General features: G+C 32.8%; 1 protein-coding gene across 7 annotated transcripts in view; it reads right to left on the bottom strand.

Annotated features, from left to right (window-relative positions):
- The window catches only part of LOC116348920 (protein winged eye), a 76835-nt gene that overhangs the window by 16263 nt on the left and 39243 nt on the right, over positions 1-21329 (bottom strand). For 6 of the 7 annotated variants that reach the window (XM_031780134.1, XM_031780130.1, XM_031780131.1 and 3 more), the window contains exons 3-9: positions 19526-19798; positions 10904-11292; positions 4798-4928; positions 1135-1272; positions 693-906; positions 415-578; positions 52-274 (exon numbers count right to left, since the gene is read on the bottom strand). In XM_031780134.1, coding sequence (XP_031635994.1) covers positions 52-274; positions 415-578; positions 693-906; positions 1135-1272; positions 4798-4928; positions 10904-11285 — 1252 coding nt within the window. In that variant the 5' untranslated portion in view covers positions 11286-11292; positions 19526-19798. The remainder of the gene's footprint in view (positions 1-51; positions 275-414; positions 579-692; positions 907-1134; positions 1273-4797; positions 4929-10903; positions 11293-19525; positions 19799-21329) is intronic. The other variant, XM_031780137.1, reaches the window with a different exon arrangement.

Here is a 21329-nt window from a genome sequence, read left to right as displayed (position 1 = left end):
TATGAACCAAAGAAATGTTGCCGAATACATAACAAGAAGCGTAAAACTAACCCGATTGAACTGAATTATTGTTGGTATGTTCCATATTTGATGCGGTGGTCGATAGCGATATTGTTGACGAAGACGTTTCAGTCGGTGATTTTATTTCTTTTTTGACAATTGCTTGATCTGTGGCTATCGTTTTTCTTTGTTGCTCTTGTAATTGAACTGTTGCCGTTGACGGAAAATTATTTGATGTCGTCACTTCAGACACTTGACACGGTTCACGTTTTATCTGCGAACGTCCAAAAAAACACACAAAGAGATGGTAAAACGATATTAAAACTAAGCTCATGCAGACATTGATAAAAAGATTTCATAAAAATTTCAATGAATTTGTTCACGAGTGCAAAAAAAAATTGAAAACACACAAACCTGTAAAAGTGATGAGTTATTCCACGTAATCGGGATGGTTCGACTACAACCAGAAGTGATATCGTGCAACGAATGGATGGTGTTTGTTGTTTTGGTATGAGATGATGTGCTGGCGACCGACGTAGCTGTATGTGTAGTATGTGTTATTGGCAATGGCGTTCCACCTATATCCAAACAAAAAAAAGTTGTTTTCGTTTATTGTTGAAAAACATAGAGGAATTGCTTCAAAGTCAAAATACGAGAAGACGAAAAAAAATTGTGCATATATGTGTGTTTACCATTGGAGAGTCGCGAGCTTGGTGAAGTGGAGACTGTTGTTTTTGTTGTGGTCGATTTCGGTGGCGAATAATATGGAGAACTAAATCCATCAATTTGATTATTTGTTCTGCTATCAGTGCTAGTTTTTTGCAGATGTTGCGATGACACTGAACTACCTGAACTAATGTTCTCACTTTTTATTGTAATACTATTGGCCGTTGTAATTGGTGGAACCTGTATTCAGAAAAAGTGCAGACGAAAACACAAAAATCAAACAAACAAATTTGCCATTTTCATCAAGAGAGAGGAAAAGAGTAAAAAGTGTATGAGCTCATTGAAAGTAGTAAAGAGCATATAACTTATGGATTATAACCGATTTCCATATATGAAATCAAAGTTTAGCAATCGTGGGTAATGGAGCTAGAATATATGCATTGAATAGTATTTTATTTAAAAACTTACTTGTATATGAAGTGGTTCGAATACGTGCTGTTGTTGATGGGTCGTTTGCCATCGGCCGAAACATGTTTCACTTTTTTTTGTTGTCGATATAGTACTGCCAAAAAGATCCGTTTGTGATTGCAGAAAAAGACTCTTTGCCTGGTGGTTTTTTTTAAAAGCCAAAACAGAGAAAAAAATGAACAGTTCGTTTTTATGAATATATTGAAACGGGAACGAATGGAAAAAATCATTATAGTGTAAAGCGAGTTTTTATTGTTATTACATCGATATCAGATTAGCAATCAAAACCGCTCAATTTTATCAACAAAAATTCAACAATATATTCATTGAAACAATAGCTTTTTTTTCTGACAGGCGCTACTTTCACAAATTCAAGAAATCTCTCGCGCAGAAAAAACTGCTTGTACAATGCATGTGAGTCTCATAAAAGTGCTGTGCACATCTAGCTAAATCCATGCCATCGCTTGAATGTTTCAACTACAAAAAAAATTATATGCATTGAACGTCACTTGTTTGAATTGCCGTATGGTGTGTGAAATAAAAAAGAATTTGCAACGAAGAAGAAGAAGAAGATGTTGTGGAAGGTAAATTTGTTAACGTTGAAACGTGCTTCATTTACAAATGACTAGAACACATTCACTAGAGCAATGTGCGAATGCAAGCATATGCACAATAATAATCATAAAATTTTATACACACGGTAAGCCCACGGGCTCTCTATGTACACTGCCAATTTAAAATATTCAACGAAAAAAAAAGAGAATACCGAAACCATCCAGTTTACGGTGCAGGTTGCTTTTTAGCATTCAATTTTGTTTGTTTCGTTCTCGCCATTTCTTTTTGTTGAAATTAAATGTGCAAATGAACTTGTCTAGACCACTTTATATCACTGCTGGAGAGTGTAAACTCATTTGAACAAACGTAACAGTTTTCAAAATGTCTCCAAAGATTATCACAATTAACTGTAAACTTTCAATAAAAATACCGAACGAAGATTTTTTGACTTGTGGTGACCATTTATAGTGCACATCCCTAGGGGATATCCATGCGAATTAGAATTAGCACATTAGCAAAAAAATAGGGAAATTTACATGAAGAAAATAGAGAAATTAGCAATAAATAGCAGAATTAGCACTGTACACGTATATACTTTAGTAAGAATTTATTCTTGAAAATATTGCAATAATTAATTAAAATAAAATTCACAAAACAAACGAATTGAATAGTGTTGAACTAAAATGTATCAAAATATGTAGTTAAATACGCTTTTTCCCATTTTTAAATAAAAATATATTCAATGGCACTTAACCAAGCACGTTCCATCTGTATTAACTACAATTTACGAATTGCAATCGGAAATGTAGATTTGATGACAGATTTCTTACTGAAAACGTATACGTCTCTGTAAACGTAAAACTTGACAAACAATAATTCTCACTCACACGATATTCAATTTTTCTGTTTTAGTATTTTATCAATCAATTTTGAATTTAAATAATTTTAATTCAATTGAAAAATATAAAATGAATGAAGCAGGCTTGGAAGCACAAAGCAAGTGGAGTGTAATCAAGAGAAAAAAACACTTAAAAATTATTTTAATAAAATATATACAGCCCGAAACTTGATTTGATAGCACTGATGTTGTAATGTAGATAATAATTTCAATATTCAAAGGACTGAAACTTCAATAAATATAAATAGATTACATGCCTGCTTCAAATATACACGTTGAAAGTGTCAACTTGAAACATTTACGTAAACACATTTCGGTTATCCGATCATGCAGTCAATCTGACGTATGCAATATTTTTGACGTACTAGAAAAATTAGCAAAAACTAGCAGTATTAGAACAAACTAGTAGAAATACTAGCAGAATTAGTGAAAAATATAGAGAAATAGCGTTTATTATTATAAATTATTCGATCTGCAATTCATGGTTATCCCCTAGGCACATCCTCTCTCGCTTCGACACATGGTGCGAATGGTTGGTAATCATCGTATAAAATCAGAGAATCAACAAAATAACAGTTGAGAATCAACAATTGAAGTGCATAAAACAAAAGCGAATTTTCATCACACAATTTATGGGATTTACTTTATGGAAATTAAGAAAATTCTGAATGAATATTCAATTAAAATTGAATTTAATAAATTTACTAGAAATATGTAAATTGCAATAAAAGAAAGCTGTAGGTGACGACTAGCTCTGAAGTTGCAGTTCGTTAACTATTTCCATTAAAATTGAAAATTTAATGCAGGCATCGAAGCAAACTGATCTTACTCATTAAAAAAAATTGAAATTGATAGTGTGATGCAAAGTGGCCTTTCATTATTCTCTAAGATTGTATTTTGGGTTCGCTTTGAATATAATATATTTTATATGTCGTCTACTTGAAATTCGAATTACTGAACAACAACAAAAACGCCACATTTACATAATTATAAATAAAGTGCAGAATGGAAAACAGCGAAGGCATAATCTCTCTTTTGTTTTATGATCACCGAAGCCGATACATGGAATATATTAAGTAATCCGTAATTCAATGTTGATTGTTCTCCATTAGAAAACCGTGAACGGTGTGTGCACACTGCACATCGTGAAGATAATGACGATGCTTTGCAATGAATGCTTGCACTTGGGCTTTAATTGTAGTCGTCATCGTTTATCCAGACAATAAATTTGCATGTTAGTAGTAGTCAGTGCACTTTAAATTGGCCACACTCCCCGCTACAACCAACTCAAACTGGTATGCATTGACTTTTTGCATGACCATTTTCAAACAAAGTTAGATGAAATTCGCATTTTTAGTTTTTGTCGTTGTGAAACAACCAATTCATGCACGTACAAATTGTTCACAGTTCACCGAAAGATCAATTCGTCTAGAGGACTTATGGACAGATTGGCTTGCCTTTAAAAGATAAACTTCAATGCCCATAAAATCATCAAATCAAATATTTATATCGAAATAAAATGTTATTGGGAATTTTAATTGTCCAGTTTTCACCAAAAATATTATCATCGACTTTAAACGTGTGTACAAGTTTTAACGATTCGACGATGAAAAAAAAGAAGAAGACTGCTCATTTTTACTACAAAAACAATTATCCTAAATGTGATATCGAATCATTATTAGCATACTAAATGAAAGTGAATTTTCAAAGTCCATTTATTATGGCGCTTTCATAGAGATACTAAAATGCACTCATTTTAGCTAGTTAATGCATTTATCACATTTTTTAATGGCATTGCAATGTTGAATGTCTTATCGCCATTATAAAAAATTAAATATCGACATTTTTTTTTTCGTTGTTGTTTTCAATTTCATTGAACAAGTTGTTTATATTCGGATACGTTCGAAATCTGGAATATTCAATTTTATCATTTATGTGTGCGATTGCAATCGGCTTATTTCTATGTAAGCAAACCAAAGTGCTACTCAATCGATCGATAATTCATTATTTATTGGGACAAGCCACACTGTTTGCAATGCAAGCACACACACGCACGCCTATGGAGGTCATATAATATACTTCTAAAAAGATTTTAGTATATCATTTAGATATTGTCATTTATCTCTCTTTCCACCTGGTGATTTATCGTCGAAACTTCGCACAGAATAATAGATTTATCATACAAAGAGCGGTCGGGCAAACGAACTCACTTGACTAAACTGTGCAGCTGCAGCAGCGGCTTGAAAATTTTTCGCCACTAAATCCAACGATGACACCGGTAAATATGGAGCATTAACGGATGGTGTATTAAAACCTCTTGCAGCCAATAACGAATCGCTCACTGAAATAGAAAGAACATCGATTTTAATAAACAAATAGATTAGCTCGTGTGTTTATTTTAATAAAAATTTAGTGCATTTCGTGTATTAATTTTAAAAAACGGGCCGTCCGCACCGTTTATTCATTTAAAATACATGATGGCATTTGCAATTATTTTTCAAACAAAATTCACACTGAACTAGTGCAAAAAAAACTTATGCTATGAACAATTATTTCATTCAAGTTGATTAATATTCTCTGTCAGTGTAACAATGAAATGTAACTCGTGGCATTAAAGATGAAAAATGAGGGAATATAATGTTGCATAAAATGATAATATTAATATTATCATACATTTGTATCCGCCTAATTATTGCCATTGCTTCTCACATCATAATAAAATCCCTCCCCCCCATTATTTTAATTATAATATTCTGTTGAAATAAAAAGAAATAAAAAATTTGTCCTTCTTTTACCATCACATTTATCATGAAGAAAAATAAAAAAAAATTATATGATAGTTTGTGCCGTTGAATATGTATTTGCTCGCACTTCATATGAATGCAAGCATTTGCTTTTCAAACAATGAGCGGCTTTACAACTTTGAATTTCTGGCAACGTGTTGCAAATGCACGAACAAATTGCTCATCGCATCAACTTGTAGATGTTTTACGTGAAGTGAATGTTTAATTATTCAGTTTTGTACAATCGCTTATAGAATCGCCGATATTGCTTCTGTTCACATGTCGGCTCTTCAATAGATTATCGAAATTGAATTTATGGAGAACATCAACTCTCCACACTTTGAACTCTAATAAATCATATCGTACCGAATCAAATTTATTATGCAATACACACATTTTAATTTGAGTTCAGAAAACTTGTTCGATGAACGTAACCGAATATTATCATTAAGGTGTACAACATTTTGAATGATGCAATATTGGAATATAAACGTTTCAATGTGCCTGCCGAAGATCAATAATCAATGTGAATGAGTGAATAAATACAAACTCACTTCAAAGAGTAAACAAAATCTCAAGATTTGTCATGAGAGTCATTTTTTCCCTTGCAGTCCATTTCTTTCGCAAACAAAATTTACGAACCTGTTTGAATTTCGCAAAGAATTGATCCAAAAGATAAACAAATGCCAATAACATTTATTTTCAAATGTGCGACATTCACGAGTAGAATAAGAAGAGGAGAAAACTTTTTGTACACGCCAAATTAATCCAATAAAATCGAATGATTGACACGAATAACCGCCTGGAATATTGCTTCACTAGACACTTCTTCTATCTGCTTTTAGCATTTTTAGGATAGTTTTTCCCGTTGATGACTTCATTCTTCGCATATGAATGCAAAAATGTCAATCGCTGGCGTCACTTCAACGCCCGACTAGCGTATGCGAATTGAGTATAATAATAATATTCATCGAAGCATAAGTTAACAAATAACACACAAAATCAAACAATTCCAAATGTTTATGTGTTCAGCATCAGTAAGCTTAAATACAATTATAACAAAATATACATTTTATTACGCATTGTTATTATATATATGCTCAATTCAAGAAATAGTCAATTCGTGTAGCGCAAATTTTCGCAAATCGTACTTCATTGTTCGTTGCAAAAGAATAGAAAAAAGTTTGTGTGCGACCGAAACACGCTACAATAGTCACATTGAAATTCGATCAAGCACAGTGAATGGTAAAAGCATCAAATCAATGGGAACAATACAAATAAGTCATAAAACTTTGTGGAAATTTGCAGCAAGAATTGAAATTTGCTGTAAATTTTATGCAGACACATTATTTGATACTTACATCCTTAGCAGACGATAAAAACTTTTTCTGCTTCTTTCTCTCACATTGGGAATCTGTTCTTTCGCAGAATAGATCGATGTGAACAAAAACAGACTTTTCACTCTATCTTCAAACTGTAATCCAACTTCAAGCACTCTTTCAGTCGCCGTAATGAAGAATTAACAAGAATTTTGACGACTGCGCATATTTACATGGAATGATTTAAGCTTCTTAGAACAGAAAATTTACGGTGTAACGGCTCTCTGCGCTCCATATTATCATACTGTTGTAATAATCTGAGGCATTCGAAATTCGTTTATTACAATTTCAAATTTGGCTTATCGTTACGTTTATTGGCATGAGATTTAACTCTGTTCGTTTCTCTCACAGTCCAGTATTTTTTCATAAATTCTATTCGTTTCACCATTGCTATTGCGATTGATCTGCAACTATGTTTTTTCTTCTTCTTCTTCATCTTTTTAAAATGAAGTGAAACACTTTCTGGTAATTATGTTATTTTGTATAATGGGATTTGTGAGTGCGTCGTGTTTTTTTCCACAAATAATAATAATAAAAAAAGAGAGTATACCAAGTTGTGTTTCCCTTCCTTATTTTGTGGCGAAAATCGCTAACAACGAAGAATATATCGACGGCACGCATAAAATTTCGATGTAACACTCGTTTCTATTCCACGCCCATATAATATTTGCAATTCATCCATCTATCTTGTAGCTGCAAAATGCAGCGAGCGGTACATGGCCATTAACATAGGCTTCGGGCTGCGTACATATGATTGCATTAATTTCTTTTTCGCATAGCATTCATTAGACATTGTATGCAGATATACACGTTGTTTTATGTATACGATTGGCAAGGGAGCAAGCAAGAGCGAAAGAGAGTGAGAGAATGTGAGAGCGAAATAGATTTGATCTGCAACGTTGCATGCATACAATACGACTCTCTGCTGTGCCACACACTCACACGCGCGCTCTCACAACCAACACACAATGCATTCGTATTGGTTGACAATGGCAGAGACTAAAACTTATGAAATTCCAACTCCATGACGCATTCGTTTTTATCGATAATTTAGACTCTGGACTTTTGCGAAAACACATTGCATTGCATTGGTTTGGGCTCAGTTTGAAATACACATTTTCATCGTTCTTTGTGCTTAGTATTCGTATACATTGATCAATTATGCTGGGTACAAATCTACGCGGTTTTAACAAGGCACCAAGCACCGAAAAGACGACGACGACGACAACAACGACAACAACGGAAAATACGCAACGTAGTATGGTGCGGAGTGGCTGATGTTAGTATGAGTAGATAAATTACATATTTTTTATGAAGCTAAAACTCATTTCCTGTTCACGAGCGATACTTATCTGCGTGCGGGCAAGCATTTTAAGGCATATAAACGAACAAAATATTATCACCCATGAAAACTCTATGCATACATTCGGTTACCGATTGACTTTTGGCTCTTTCTCTTCCCCTGTGTCTCTCTCTCTTTCTCTCTCTCATTTCCCATTCTCTTTGTCGTGTGCCCGTGCAATTTGGGCATATCAAACTTATTTCGCATTCACAACTAATATAAAGAATGCTAATTTTACCAGACTTTTCTCCAAAATCCTATTTCCTTCATTCTTTTTGTTTTGCCAATGGCATCCTTGAAATAACTACCGCTGAATTTCAAATATTTTAACAATGCAAGAAAAAAAATTCAATTTTCAGCACAATGTACAGTTCTCGGAAGTACGAAATTTGAATATTGCATTCCTTATGAATAATAGCCAAAATATGTTGTTTCGACTTGGAATAACTACCTTTGTCTGGTTTTGGTTTTATTTGCTTGATGATGGGGTGATTAATCAAATCGACATTTTAAGCCGAAAAATAGCCCAATTGGGACACTCGGGACTTAAAGTGGCCGACAACATATAGTTCTTTTAGATATAATCTCCCTTCATAAACAACAGAATGCATATGGTATGTTTGAAAAGAATCTTGGCCTCTTTCTGTCTAAACAATGTGTATCTCTTTCATCAAAACCGACGATTAAAGGGAAGTTGTTTACCATTTGTCAAAAATGTTAAGCATAAAATGCAAAAAAAAAATCAAAATTCTACTACAAGTTTCATTACCAAGTATATCCGGTAACATGGTATCTGTAGCCCTAAGCAAACTAAGAAAGAATGCTCATTTACATCAGTTTGATATTACGCAGCGTTGTAATTTATTGTGGCAATTGAAAAACTAATTAAGTGACAAATTTAAGATAAGTGTAAAAGATGTCGAAAACTTTGGAAAATATTTGAAAGTTTTCTGGAAGTATTTAAATCATACCAGTATTTATAGAATAAGAATTTAAGATATTAGCATTTCATTTCATTATTATTCACGCCAAATACATTTTCGTACATCGTCGAATTTATTTATGTACAAATTTAAGCTGCAATAAAAATATAACATCTTCTGGTTCCAAGTAATTTACAGTTTATGCGAAACCAGCCAACGATCTCAAGGACATAACGGAACAAACATCTTTAAAAAAAAGTTTGGAAATGTTCCAAAAACAAAACAAAAAATTCTCAAATTCGCAACACTGACAATAATTTATCGGATCCTTTTTTTTCGTATGTTGGCAATATATGAACAAAATGAAAAAATTAAAACATTTATGCAAATTAAAATTGAGTGCGAAAAATTGTGACCATATCTTTGATCCAACAGGAATGAGTCATTCATTAGGAGTACGTCTCGAAGCATTTGCACATTTTTAATAACATCAAATCGAATTATAAATGAAACTGTGAAGAATTGCAACTTAGGTGCCAATTGACTTTTACAATGAATTCGCACACAGATAAATGGAGATATTTTTATGACAATTATTCGTCTACCTTTATATGGATAAACTGCACGGCAATTAATTTCTGTTTTTCAAATGATTTTAGACAGAAATGAAATCATAAACCATACAATTGGATGGTTCGGAAATTATGCGTTAAATTGTTTATTCAATACCAATGAAATATTTGCATGGACATTACACGCATTTAATTCATGTGCAATTTACCTGAACTGCATTTTGTTTGTTCTGTGTTGTGTAATGTTTGCTTGTGCGATGCAAATGCATCGTTTTGATTAGACAATAGATAAATATAATGCTAAATTACATCCACAATTGACGATATTTTCGAATTATATGGTTTGGTTTTTGAACAATTATTTGCAGCTTGCTGTTATGTAATACACACGCCTTTTGCATTGGCCACGCAAAGTGCAATTGAATATTTGCCACATTGAAATGATGATTAAATACATTGTATACATGTTTGTACATAGCTGCAATGCACATAGAGCGAATTTAAATTGGGCCACGCGAATTTACATAAACCATTTTATTGATTTTTTCCGAATGAGCTTTATATAATATAACAGGAGTGAATCAATTCGCCCGAAAATATACAAAACCTGTATGAAATGGATAATTTCAAATTCAAAACTAGGTCACGTTGAGAGAGACAGAGAGAGAGAGAAAGAGAACTCAATGTTTTTTCTCAAAATGTTGCAAAAACTTGTAAATTCATTATTAAAATATTATTATCATTATTAATTACACATCATGGAATTCGTTCAATAATTATGTTTTAAAACTTTTTCATATTATCTTTTTTTTTTAATTGTCATTTTGATGAATGCATCACCTGAAGGCCATGCAAAATATTGAGTATTGAATGAATTATTTTCAATTTTAATGTCGAATGATGGAAATTCAATTTACATTTTTCATTGATGGTTGATTTACATTTTGATCATAATTCTGGTCCTGATGACATTTTATTGTTTTTACATGAGTTGAGTGTTTTCATTTGCGAACGACATTCAGATGTATTTTCGCAAGAGTTTAAAATGAAAAACCATTGAAAGAAATATTTCAAAAGGTGATAAAATCACCAAGCGAAAAGTTTTGAAGTTTGTCGAGTGTCAAATTAAATTTGCATTCCGTGAAAATCTCTAAATAAATAGCAACGTTGAGTGTTCACAAAAAGTTAAGTTTTAATTCTTTCAATCTCATCACATCAACTTTAAAACAGTATTTTTTTTATTTTTGAGGACAATAGTATTAAATAATAGAAGTGTCGATTTAAAAGGGAAAATAAAAAAAGTGGAATAAAACTCACCTTGGCCATTAGTATAAAAATCAAAAGCGGATAAGCGTCCACTGCTAGCAGCATTAGACGGTGTATGTGGTAAATGAGCATTGGTTGTCGAAGAGAGTGTTGGCGAACCAGGCCATAGGCTCGATGTGAGAGCACTTGTTTGGTTAAGAATAAGATCGGTTGTACTTAGATTACTGCCACCGAAACTGGTATGCAATGCAGCCAAATGCTGGAAATGTGAGTATGGTGAAAAGTACGACGGAAATGGAGTGTTTGGATGCGGTGCCAAATGCGGTACAGCAGTTGCTTGTTGGCTATTTGAATGTGGATGCGAATTGTGGTGATGCTGCGTTTGTGAACCAGCTGGTCCCATGTAACGCCGTTCTTCACTTGTTCCATACATTCCAAGTCTGAATCGAATTCAGTAAGATCCACACACAAAAAAACCATACAAAACGAAACATAGATGAAAAGAAAAAGAAAAAAAATCAAATGAAACGAAATGAAAGAAATATGGTTATAAATGATGAAATTTAAACAGAAAATAAACGACAATTCAAAATAAAACCAAAGCTACTGATATTGTATACAAAAGTAAAATATTTTATAGTTGAAAAAACAATCTATGTTCTAAATGAATGGTTAAGAATAATAATGAAACTCAATTTTGGTTCAAACTGGAGTGTCCCACAGAATTATTTCAAATTAAAGTGTCCCTCAAATTTATTGCAAATGAAAATGGCACTTAGGAAAATTTACATGAATCTTTTTTGTGGGGACATTTTAGTTTGAAACAAATATTCGGGACACTTTCATTTGAAATAATTCTGCGGGACACTCCAGTTTGAACCAAAATTAAGTTTCATTATTATTCTTAACCATTCAAATGAATAACATATTTCATCGGTTGTGGTTTTTCCAATAAAAAACAATCGGTCGGTTAACCAAATAATTAGCATTTAATTTAAGTATGCACATTTTTGACGTGAACCGTTAAATTTGATTGTAGAATATTGCGATTTTGGGCTCGTATTAATGAAAAATAAAGCAGTGTGCATTCTGCTCACCGGTCTTAATTTCAATTTTACTCCTTTGCTCTGGTCGTGCACACGAAAGAGAAATTGCGGCATTGCGATTATGGGAAGCATAGCTGTTTGACACGTGACCGAATGTGTGCTACCTATCAATTGCATTGTTGTTTTACAATTATTTGTTGCATGTACACGAAAATAATATTCATGCCCGTCCAAAGAACCCCAATCTTGATACATTCGATTGTGAGTAGCATGCACAATTTTGCCTTCGAGTTACGTGTGCGTTGTACAAATGAGTGAAGTGGATTTAATGAATGATTGTGCTGTGTATATGTTTGCATAAATGTGAATGTGTATGCCAAATTGGACCTAACAAGAGTTATTATGAAGAAAAAAAAATGTATATATGGTAAATCAAAGAAAGTAGAAATAATGTAGAAAAGGCCATTTAAACGCCCGTTCTAATAATCCACAACCGTGTGTACCGTGCGCATATGTTTATTTCGCTCAGACAATTAATGACAATTGGACAAATGATAAATCCAGATTACGCTTAAGTCACATAATCTATACGCAGAAATTCCATATCACCGATACCATTTTCAAGGGGTCCAAGTTGCATTCGGTGATTGTTTTTGTGACTTTCATTTCAAATGATTAACCTGAAACAGTAACGTGCTGTGCACAAACAACAACTAAACAATAAACAGACATTTTCACCAAAAATTGTTCGATTTGATTCGGGCTTTTCTGCGTATTTTTTCAATTTATGCACAAATTATGGGTTTCATTTGCATTTTCTACGAAATGACAAACCGTACGAAAGACTTTCTTCTCGATTCGTGAGAGAGAGAGAGATGCGCAAAAACGAAACGATAACTGAAAAAGTAACCACAACATTGAGCCAACGTTAAATGGAAAGATGATGCGATAGAGCAAAGAGAACCGGTTCAGCTTTCTGATGTTAATAGCAATAATAAGGAACCAAAAAAGCAGCACACGAAACACAAATGCAAAGGAACACCAATGTTATTTTGAATCAAGTTTTACTCGTTGGATTTTTGGTACACGTCGTAGAATCATACGTTCAGTCTGTATCCATCGCTGAGCTATTCTCTATTCGATGAAACATAACGCTACGGATTTTGACTATACTAACACTTGAATAATTCACCGTATTTCGTATTCATTTTATGCATCGAACAAGTAACCTCCAATCCAACTTTTGGTATCCACTCGATGCCGATGCGGAAAAAGTGTCAAAACGAATGGATAGATACTTTTATAGACGAGAAGAGATCTTTCTCTAACTCCAGAGTTGATTCAGTTTGTTTTTTTTTATTCTGCCGTCTTTCTTTCAGCTGATTCTTTGCTCAACTCTTCCGATGAGAATATACATAAACACAATGCTAATAATATTATAACGATATGGTTATTGGTTATGGCTTTTGGCAATATTGTGTTGAGCCATAAAAATAGATATTTGTGCCTTTTCAGCAACGAATCTTGTGGTTTTTTTTCTTCTTCTCGTCTTAATGTTGTTGCAACACAATTGGCAGTTAGATTGCTCGAAATTCACCATCATCAAACCACGGATGTTAGGAGAGAGAGGGAGAAAGGTCGATTTCAAATTCAAACTTTTTTCTCTAGTATTTTTCTCTTTTTTCGGAAACAAGTACATTGATAACCTAAGCATATACCTTGTACGCTTCATTAGACTTTATTGATTCGATGAATTTTTCAGATGATTACTGAGTATCTGTTGCTGAAATGTAAATTCATAATAGCACTTCTTTTTTTGCTTTTTTTTCACTTTGGAATAAATTCAAGCGAAAAGAAAAAAACTATCAACGTCAATATGACTAAAAGATAACTTTGAAAAATTAATGAGCTGCTTTAGATTCAACTTAATTTCGAACGAGGTGATATTGGTCGGTGGTCATGTTTTAGAATATAAATGTTCGTATATTTTTTATGAAATTTTATGCTGGATTTTAAACCGTGAGAACTATTTTAAGATCCCCAATCACAATTGCGGTTGGTCATGGTGATAAACACGATTGGAACCATAAATATTTCAAAATCGTTTTAATGAGTATTTCACATTCAAATGACTTTGAATCCGTTCTGATTTGCATTTTACGACAACTGTCGATTTCATTTAAAACGAACTGTTTTCGTCGTTTTTCTATGTTGACAAATGTAAAATGGCTAAAATCCATTGATTATCGCTTTTTGATTGAGCTCATTTTGTGCTGTTATTTGATGGAATACGATGCTACTAACAAAACCATGAATTTAAAGAAAAAAACAATAACTGTAATTTTGTTGCAGACATATGCACAAATTGATGGTTTACTCTCTGAATTGAATGGATTTTTTTGTATAAAAAGAATCTCATTTGCACTATGTGTGTATCAATCAAGAGTCATTTCAACCGGCAAATATATAGAAAATGTAATTACCAAAAATGAGTCACCCCTAACAGAACGTACAATTTGAATTAGTTCGATGATCGTATGAAAAAAACAGTGTGTGTCAGATGTTTTTGAGGAACAGCAGGCAAGAAAACTTGATAGAAGGTCTTTTGAAAGGATTCACTAAAAAATATTATATTATTTTTGGTTCTGTTTTCTATAAGCATTCCTATTTTAGACGGTACGAAAGTAGAAAACGTAATTTGAGCTTACAAATTTGTTTTCTGAAAAGCTAATATATAACAATTTTCTAATGGAATAGGTCGTCAGAAATTGCGCACGAAAAATACCAATAAATTTCTGGTACAAGCGAACCCATAAAATGTCTATATGTGAGTAACAATTGAGTCTTTTTAACGTTTTTACTGCCACTCCATTTGAGTTTTCAACACTTGTGATACGGATTCGTTCAATTATGCTTGGAAATCAAATTGTGTATTCGATTTGACAGAAATTTGTTTGAAAAGAACCGACCAAAATTGAACAGCAATTTTACAAAAACTCTATAAGAACGTTGAAATAATGCGCGAGCGCGCGCGCGTGTGTGTGTGTATGTGCATGTTGACAAAAATGAATGTGTGAAAGAGACATAACGTTAACTTTTAATCAAATTGGAAGCCAAATAGTTTATCGGCAGTCTGTAGCGGACAGTTTTGAAGGGTCTGCGTGCTGGAATGCTTGTGTTTTTTTTCAGTTAAATAAATTTTGTGTAAAGTGTAGTCGTTCTCTTTGTGACCGAAAGATAGAGAGAAAGCCATAGAGAGTAATTTTTAGACGAAATCGCATGCAAACGACTGTGACAGAATGTAAGAGTAGCAACAGAAAAAAATATACTGTTTTGAATGAGAACGCGGCAATATGGTATAAGTTATCTTTTCTCCTACTCTCTCTCTTTCTATCACCGTCTTTTTCGTTTGGTCGTTTGTTCCTTTTTCTTGGTTTTCTTTTCAAAGTCGTAAAAAAAAACTATCATAAATATAAATTTAAATTATAAAAAGCGAACGCGCCGCGCGATGCGGCCAGAACAATGAAAGAACGAGAAAAGATCGCGAGAGGCAGAAATTCAACAGCAAAGCAAAATCAACTCAATAGTCCGATATGAAATGAGATACAACAAACAGCGAGAAAGAATAACAAAATCGCTCTCGTGGTCGTCACTGCAAGAGGCGATGTACAAAGCCAAATGAAACGATACGCTAAACGAGTTTCATATCGCATGTGTAGATCGAATACAATCAACATATACAACGCTCACTCATCCTCTTTCGTTCACTCGCTCATACCTTTTTGACATTCTTTCTCACTCTGTCGGCCTCTTAAGTCTTAAACTTAAAAATGCCAACATGAATACGGCGCTGCATGTTGCGCGCGCACATACTTAATTCGCTTTTGCTTGCGTTCCGTTTTACCCATTTAAATGTTCTTTTGCTATTAAAACAGTGCAGTACATATGTGTGTGCCTTGAGGTCTCTTTTTTCATCTTCTCTCAATCTCATTTCAAGTAAAACCGTAAACACATACACGCTACGCATTGTAAGAAATGCCAGTAGTTTGTAACAGATAAAATAATAATGGTTCATAAAATAAATTAATTTCTCTAGTTCTCAAATTTATAGGGTTTCATTTCCTTTATTTGATCAATCGTCTGGCATTTCATCAAGCAACTCTAGGCATTCAATCTATCGATGGAAATCATCATTTTTCCTTTTCATTATTTATTATTTATACGTAAATTAGAATTTTAACGTTTATGATTTTTCATTTTATAATAGCACTTGAAATGAGAAATTTTAAAGAACGCCAAACAGCATAAATTGATTCCAGATATCCCCATGCACACATCACCATGACTCAAATTAAATTATTATGTGTCGTTTACAATTAAATTTTCGTTTGCTAATGATTTTATTTCAAGTTGATTGCGAGAAACCTATTTTGTTAGCTCTGAAATCGATCCGTGTGGATATATAAAGTTGGCATTTCAATTAAATGAGAAACGTGGAATAAAAAAAGTCTCATATAACTGACATTCACTAAGCCCACAATCGATAGCATGGATGTGAACGTAATCATTTATTTAAGCGAGCAAACGAACCAAATAAGTTCGAAAATAATCAGTGAAAAATAATGAAGATATCGTTTTTCTTCAACATTTCGTAGTTGCTCGCATTTTTGGTGTTGGTTACATTCACCATCGGAAAACTTATTTTTATTTATTCATTCAACTTGCTATGAAAATGTGAGGCAATTGATATAAAAAATGAGTTAGATTAGTACGATCCAAATAAGATGGTATGACAGTCATACTATGACTTCTTGCCTTTCATGATTTTTATATGTTGGTTTTTTCTGGTTCTTCTTTACATATTCCCTTTTGTTTATGTCTCTTCTATTTCAACCATTTGTTATTTTCTCTGCTGAAAATTAATCGCTTACGATTGAAATGAGAAAAAAAAAATTTAATTTAAAAGGCATTTATTGGATTTGGTCTGCGTGTGTTCTTGTATGTAATGGGTCGTGTCGCCGGCCGTGCGTTCATTCTAATGCCCTAAATTTTATTATGATTAACTGTCAAAAAATGGTTATGTGTTGTATGTGTGGATTGAGGGAATTGTTTATGCTGGCATCGGCTAGCATACATTTGTATGGCTGCTGCTGTTGCTTCTGTAGTTGAGCTATATTAACATTATAGTTTACTGAGCGTTGGTTGTTGCATTAATAACAGTCATAACATAGTGTTCCATTAGTTTTAGTTGAAAGCAGTGAAAAAATCCATATTTTGTTTACTCGCGCCAAATGTGAGCCAAGTAATTTGAGTGCATTTAATCGTTTTCGTTTGGTTCACAGCAGAATACAGTACACATCGAATACCCTGGGAATGCTTAAAAGCAAACAAGAATGGAATTTATTTTTGTTTTTTCATTCGAAATATGTGTTCAATCCGTTAGGTTTTTTTTTCATCGCAGTTCGAGTATGTTATTCCACTCATAATGATACCGTCATGTGTCATGCAGAAGTCGCATTATCAGCTCAGGCTAGCTGACTAATAAAATTTTACAACTACAAAAACAACAGCAGAAATAAAAAAATATAGCTGTCACATGAACACCGAAATGAAAATCCGATTAGTGCATTAATTGGTGTCGAAAAATCGTTCAGTTAAACCAGGACAATCCTTGGCCTTCATATAGAAAATAGAACCAGCATTTTTTTTGCATGTTGACTTCAAATCCGATGCATTTTTAAAACCAGTGGTTTTTTCACCATTTTGGTGATAAATGACTTAATTTCATGTGCAAATTGAAATCAACTTTAACGTGATGGAAACAAAATTACACCGTTGTTCGTATCAATTAGATTTACTTCTCTTCGACATGTTTGGCAGTCAAATGATTAGTTTCGAAAATGACATCGAAATTTTGACTTAAATGCAATGTGATTGGAAGTTCAAATCAAAAGAGAAAATGAATGAAAGAAATATGTTGCTGATGTCATTGCGATGAATTAAGGCGGCGTGACTGTTTCCATTTCGGTTCGTTTTGTTTAGATATTCGTACACTGAATTTGATCCTTTTGCGCAACGAATCAAACGTTGCATCAAAAATTTGATTTAAAGTGGTTTCGATTTTCTTTTCTTTTCATCTATTATTTTCGGTAGAAAAATGTTGATCTTATTTCTCAAGCAATTTTAAATGTCATTTTGATTACGAAACGATGACTGCAACTTGATTTATGTCTTATTTGAAGAAAAATTAAGAAAAAAAAAAATGAAAACAAACATAAATGCTATATTAAAAGCCATATAGATAAAGCGAAGAATAAAAGTCATAAAAAGGGCATCTGCTCTGATCCGTTTGAAATGCCATAAACATAGACACGATTCACTGATAAAGAATGAACCGACGAATGAAAGAAAAATATGAAACAAAATATGAAGCCGGACCGAACGCCACCAAGAACAACTATTCTGGAAAAGTTTATTAAAGTCACGTTTCAACACTAATTTATGTAAAATATGAATGTGCAACATGTCATGGTGTCGCCGTTGAGAATCGAGACAGATTAGTAAGTGTTTTCCATTGGAAACTATACAATCTTATACTTCGTTTGCAATTGCATCGAAATATTCACAAATAAAATACAAAAGGAACCAGATGTAATGAAAGAAGGAGTGAGACAGGTATAGTGATGTTGTTGTTGACGACAACAACAACGGCTTCACATTCACTTTGTCTTGAAAATATTCACTTTATGAAGTGTGAACGGTAATTTGTAAGGAGGAAAACGACACTTTGATCTTGTTACATCAATATAACATGTTGAATACAGTTCAGAAGTTGCTGCTTTATCTTAGTATGGAAAAAGTTTTCCGCGCATTGAGATTAACGGATTTTCTAAACGGAGGGGAAGTTTACTTTAATCTATTTCCCGTTTCAAATGACAATCACGACGCTGCTACATCATATAAATTAATTTGCCGTAAACCATTTAAACACACTGATTGTTGAGTAAGAAAAAATGGGTTTTCGTTAGACTGACATGTGAATTTTATAGAATTTTAATTTTTCTGTGGTTGTTTTTATGAGATTTAGCGCCCAAACGATTGGAAATATTTAAATTTCGAGATGAAGATGCCGGAAAACTGGGATTTTCATATGTGTTGAAATGCATGTGTGAGACAGATATGAATGAAGTCTAAGAATTTTGTGGTGAAGTGGCTTAAATGGTGTGCTAATTGTGTTTGATGTGTTTGACAATAATTGTGGCAAAATTGCTACTCATTTTTTAATCCTTATTCCCAAATAAATAAATATAAAAATCGCTATAATGTTCGTGACCCATCTCGCTCCTTGGAAATTCTCCAACATATTTCGATCGAAATTGATAGTTTGATTTTGATTTTAAAATTACACCCAATACAATAAAATCGGGCGAGCGTCCATCCGTATGAAAGATGCGATCTTAAAACTTTCTTGAACATTAAATCTAAATGCATTTGAATTGTTAAACGTCATCTACATTTTCTTATTTGATTGTTTGGAAATCCATTTATCCATTTCGAATAAGATGAATAATGAATGAGTCTTATATGTGTTTAAGGGCCAAAATAAGTGTGCGCACATTCTACTTACTTTTAATATTTTATTTTCCTTTTTAGATAAGGAAACCAATTGAAATCAGTCTCCTCCATTGAAAAGGTTGTTGAATTTTTAACGTCGACAAAATTCGAAAAAATGTCTTTTTCTTCCAGCGGTTAAAACTTCCAAACGTAGTTGACGAATGGAAAGGGTTATTGAAAAATATATGTAATCCGTGCGCACTCACAAAGTTCACTTGTTATTTTTTTTTCCTATTTCAATGTTGTAATGGTAAAATGTTCATGTTTCTCATTTCTGTGGTAAAACCTGAAAAAAATAGACAACGATTTAGTAAAGTTTGAACATTGATTATCAGTCGAATATTATAAAATAAACGTAGCAGAGATGTTTTCAAAATCATCATTTTAAAATAATATAATCAATTGATTTAAAACCGTTGGATTTCATTTTCGACCCATGTTGTGTATTCATGTTTATTGACAGTGCTCAAATACAAACAACAGAGATGTTATTGCAAAATAGCAATAATTTAATATTGAATGTGTTAATGTTTATTCAATTCTTATTCAGAGCTTCGGAGCGTGCATTCAAGCTGAAAAACATATTTACCAGCCGGTTTTAATTCTGACCCACACGCGTTTTTCTACTTTGACCCACGGCTATATTAATAAGACCGTTCATATTATTCAACCGTATTAGGTGTAATGCATGAGCAAATAGCTATGAATTAATGATGCCTGCACATTTAAACAACATCTTTGTGAAGCTTAAAAAATGAAAATCCACGTAATACCTAAATAATTTTATGAGTAGGTTTTGTTTTTCTCAGCAAATTAAAACTGAAGATGTTCATCAATTGATCAAATGGCCCGTATGCGAATATTTTGAGTTGGTAGCAAATAAAATAAAAACGAACAAAATTAATAGTTGTTCGAAATTACATCAAACACCATTATTTTACTTACAAAAAACTTGGTTAACTGTAATTGCTTATTAGTGGCAGCAGTCAGTCATTCATTTTTATTGCACACGATTCGAAAAATAATTCTCCAGAAAAGCATTCAAATAGATTTTATTTATAAATAGTAAGAAGTAAACAATGATATAATATTGCAAGGGCAGTATCAAACATCCTACGTCAATGTAAATAAGATGATACGGTATAATTACAAATAAAAACATTCATTACAGGAGAAGAAATCATGTTGTATAATTGGAAATAGGATCCCCTATAGATAGGCTATCACTGATTAATAATACTTTTTGGAAGCTGGCAATAAAATCACAAAAATGCCCTTATTTCATAACGTTTTCCAAAATGTAATAGCAAAATGGAGATGTTCCACAAAGGAATCACTCGTGAGTGCTAAATAGGATTGGATTTAATGCATGAGTGCAAAAAATGTTTCCTTTCGGGATGACATAAATTCTCATTCTTCTAAAAAGCTTCAATAATGGGATAACAATTCTTTGATTTCAATAGAAATACCTAAGAGAATACCTTTTCTAACTTTTTGACATTTGATACGGCTCAAGTTGGAAAGAAATCGATAACTGTTATCGTTATATTTTGACACAAGAAAAAAAAGATTGCAAGCGAGAAAAAAATAACCTTTTGAAATAGTTACCAGAATTATGAGATTTGAAGTGCTTACAAAATGTGATAACGAAATGTTCAGCATACACTCTGAATGCTCCAAAGTGCGATAAAAAAAATAACTCGATAGAAAGTATAAAAAGATCCAATGAGAATGAATTTTCATTGGAGTAGAAAAATCAACAATCAATCTTAATTTTTGATTTTCAACAAGAAATTTTCAAATGATTTCAATCATTT

Source organism: Contarinia nasturtii, unplaced genomic scaffold (genome assembly GCF_009176525.2).
Source record: "Contarinia nasturtii isolate CC-2019 unplaced genomic scaffold, AAFC_CNas_1.1 Cnas_scaffold_2678, whole genome shotgun sequence".
NCBI classification, from domain to species: Eukaryota; Metazoa; Arthropoda; class Insecta; order Diptera; family Cecidomyiidae; genus Contarinia; species Contarinia nasturtii.
This window is presented reverse-complemented; position numbering and strand designations above follow the sequence as displayed.